This window comes from Charadrius vociferus, unplaced genomic scaffold (genome assembly GCF_000708025.1).
Source record: "Charadrius vociferus isolate BGI_N301 unplaced genomic scaffold, ASM70802v2 scaffold163, whole genome shotgun sequence".
Classification (NCBI taxonomy): domain Eukaryota; kingdom Metazoa; phylum Chordata; class Aves; order Charadriiformes; family Charadriidae; genus Charadrius; species Charadrius vociferus.
Genome location: NW_009648332.1, coordinates 2,604,016 through 2,606,756, shown reverse-complemented (window position 1 = coordinate 2,606,756; position 2,741 = coordinate 2,604,016). Strand labels below are relative to the sequence as shown.

Sequence of the window (2,741 nt, the reverse complement as noted above, 5' to 3'; positions counted from 1 at the left end):
GTAATAGTTTAATGAGACCTCCTAAGTGCTCTGTTTCAACAAGGCTGCATGTTAAAGGGACAAGCATGAAAAGAAGAATGACAGCTCCTGTCCCTATGCTGCTAAAATCTGTAAAAATAGTTGAATTTTTGGAAAAGCATAACAAAATCAGAGTTTCCTATAATCAGCCCATTGTGCAGAAAACACACCATCTCCTGACAGAGCTATTTTCCTGTAAGACATAATCAGGAATGACTGCCTAGAGGTTCTGAGAGCCTTTCTCTTTACCTCACCAGAGGTAAGATTCCCATGAAATATTCTCCCAGGTGAAATAAATATAGCCATGCCTCTTACTCACTCAGAACTTTTAGATGATTTTTTCTGGCCAAATTCAAATCTGAGTAATTAGATTCTTCCCAAATACGTGATTTTGTTGCTTTAATTGGACGTGGTATTCTGTTCTTCCTTTGTGTGGTGTTACTGTGTGCTCTTAAAGAGATCCCAGTTACTCTGTGACTGCAGTCTCATGGTAAGAGAAACCATGCTCTAGGCATACTGGCATAAATTGTTCTGCTTCCCTACAGCACCTTTCTCAAGGTCCTCAAAGATCCGGCCTCAGGTGGAGGTGGGGCTGACATAGGTGTGCATGTCTACTCTCGAGTCACACTGTGCATTTTATGCTTGTTTGTTTTGCCTTCAGATAGCAAGGCTGCTGCGGCTAATGGGAAGAGACTCATTAATTCCTAAATGCCGAAGGTACTAACAGTGCCTGAAATAATATGCCATGTCTGTATCTGGATTCTGTTTTACAAAGATACATATTTTATATGATGCTGGCTGATCTCTTTCATCAGTGGTAAAAGGAATATAGCCACTTACCTGCTTGAATGTGGCCTCAACAAGATTGGCTGGAAACATGTTCCTAAAAATGAACAAATAAAAGAATAATTTCTGTGGAACTGAAGACAACTTCTGTTTACTGTGTCTTGGGTCTCCCACGATAAATCAGTTACCCTCCTAGAGAGCAAGGGCTGGAAAGGTGCAGAAAACTGCCACTTTCCCACTCATGCCATACCTGACTGAGTAAGGCTCAAGAGACAGTTCCTCAGAATTAAAGTTTTGGGATTTGCTTCTAAATACCTGGAGTGAGAAACAGGAGCTCTAGTCTCAGTTTCTGGCTCTGCCACATTCTCCATGTTGTTATTGGGGCAATATAATTGCTATCATTCCCTTCCCCATCTTCTAAGTGGGGAAAAGAATATTCCTTTATTCCATATTTTGTCTTTCCTACTTAGATAATGACCTGTTCAAGACAAAGTCAGTGTTCAGGGACATATTCCTGAGATTCCTGGGTGCTGTAATCTGCTTCAGGATTTCTAAGTCATGAGATGACTCATAAGATGTAGTACCTCCTGTTACATTTTCATCAATAAAATTGTAAGCGATGGAGACTTTGCAGTTGTTTGGTCAAGAACCACTTTCTTTTCAAAAAAGGGATCTCATTCCTGATTAAAATAGTTGAGATTAGAGCTGCACAGTCTCTGCTACATTTTCTTTTAAGATGGTTCCCAAGGCTTCAGAACAAGTCTGAAGCAAGGCCAACAGCTTCATCTTTGCTCACAAGTGAGTTACAGAGGAAGACGATGACCATAAGCTGTGAGATCTGCAGTGAGACTGATTGATAGATTTTTAATTCCAAAAGGGACTCTTGTCATCTTTTCTGACTTTCTGCTAATTTGTAACTTCTGTTTGAGCTAGATCACTACATCGCAGAAAGACATTCAATCCTAATTTGAAATGGAGAGCACACCCTCTACAGGCTTCAAAGAGGAATCATACTATAATTGGGCAAAAAAGCTAAAAATTCATCTATTTCCATGCAGCATTAGGGAATCAAGACTTGTGTGATGATTCTAATAGGATCTTTTTCAGAACTGATTTATTCTCAGCCCAAAGTTCTTAACCTGTGGGCGGAAGACAGTGACAGCCTACAACCCAGTTCGATGCTTTCATATACATAAATTTATGCAAGGAAAAACTCTTGAATTCTCTAACAAAAAGACTTTTTATTCAAAGTCCAGCTCAAGCCATAAGACAGGACAGCACCTAGGTGTATGTGAAAAGCCCATTCTCATTCCAAAGAGAATTGCTAGAGAGATAAATAGACATATACACACACAGTTATGTGCATGCTAAAGTGTGACATTTTCCAGAGCTGCTTTCCTCTTTGCAGCAGCAGCATATGCCTGCTTCTAATGGAGTCTCAGCAAGAGCATGCTGTGCAGCGCTGGCTTAGAAAAAAACAATTTTATTGCTCTTTTAAGTGATCATAATGTGACATTATGGTCGCATTTAAGGTTAAGAGGTAGAATCTGTTTCAGTAGCATCAGGGACTGAAAGCGATTGCTGCAAAGAGATAATTAATTATCCTTTTCAGGGTAAAGCAGAGGGAGAAGAATTTTAATTAAAGAGTAGTAGTACTGTCTAATGATTGAAAGAGAAGATTGAAAAGGAGGGGGTTTTGTTGGCCTGCTGTGTGAGAGCAGACAAGCCACACAAAGGCATCATCGGTGATTTTGGTAAGGCTGTTGCTTTAGGGGAAACTAGTGTTACACAGACATGTTACTACCAGGCAAGATGCGAGGTTGGTGTGCAGCACTCGTTAACTTTCTTTAACTGTCCTGGCCTTTCCTTGCCTCGGTGCAGACGAGACAGTTCAGATTACCTACCCCTTGCAGCCTGATCTGCTACCTGGCATTCCT

General features: G+C 40.5%; 1 protein-coding gene across 1 annotated transcript in view; it reads right to left on the bottom strand.

Moving 5' to 3' along the window:
• The window catches only part of SLC1A7 (solute carrier family 1 (glutamate transporter), member 7), a 55,901-nt gene that overhangs the window by 25,736 nt on the left and 27,424 nt on the right, over positions 1-2,741 (bottom strand). The window contains exon 4 of the mRNA XM_009884612.1: positions 859-901. Within this exon, the coding sequence (XP_009882914.1) occupies positions 859-901 (43 nt within the window). The remainder of the gene's footprint in view (positions 1-858; positions 902-2,741) is intronic.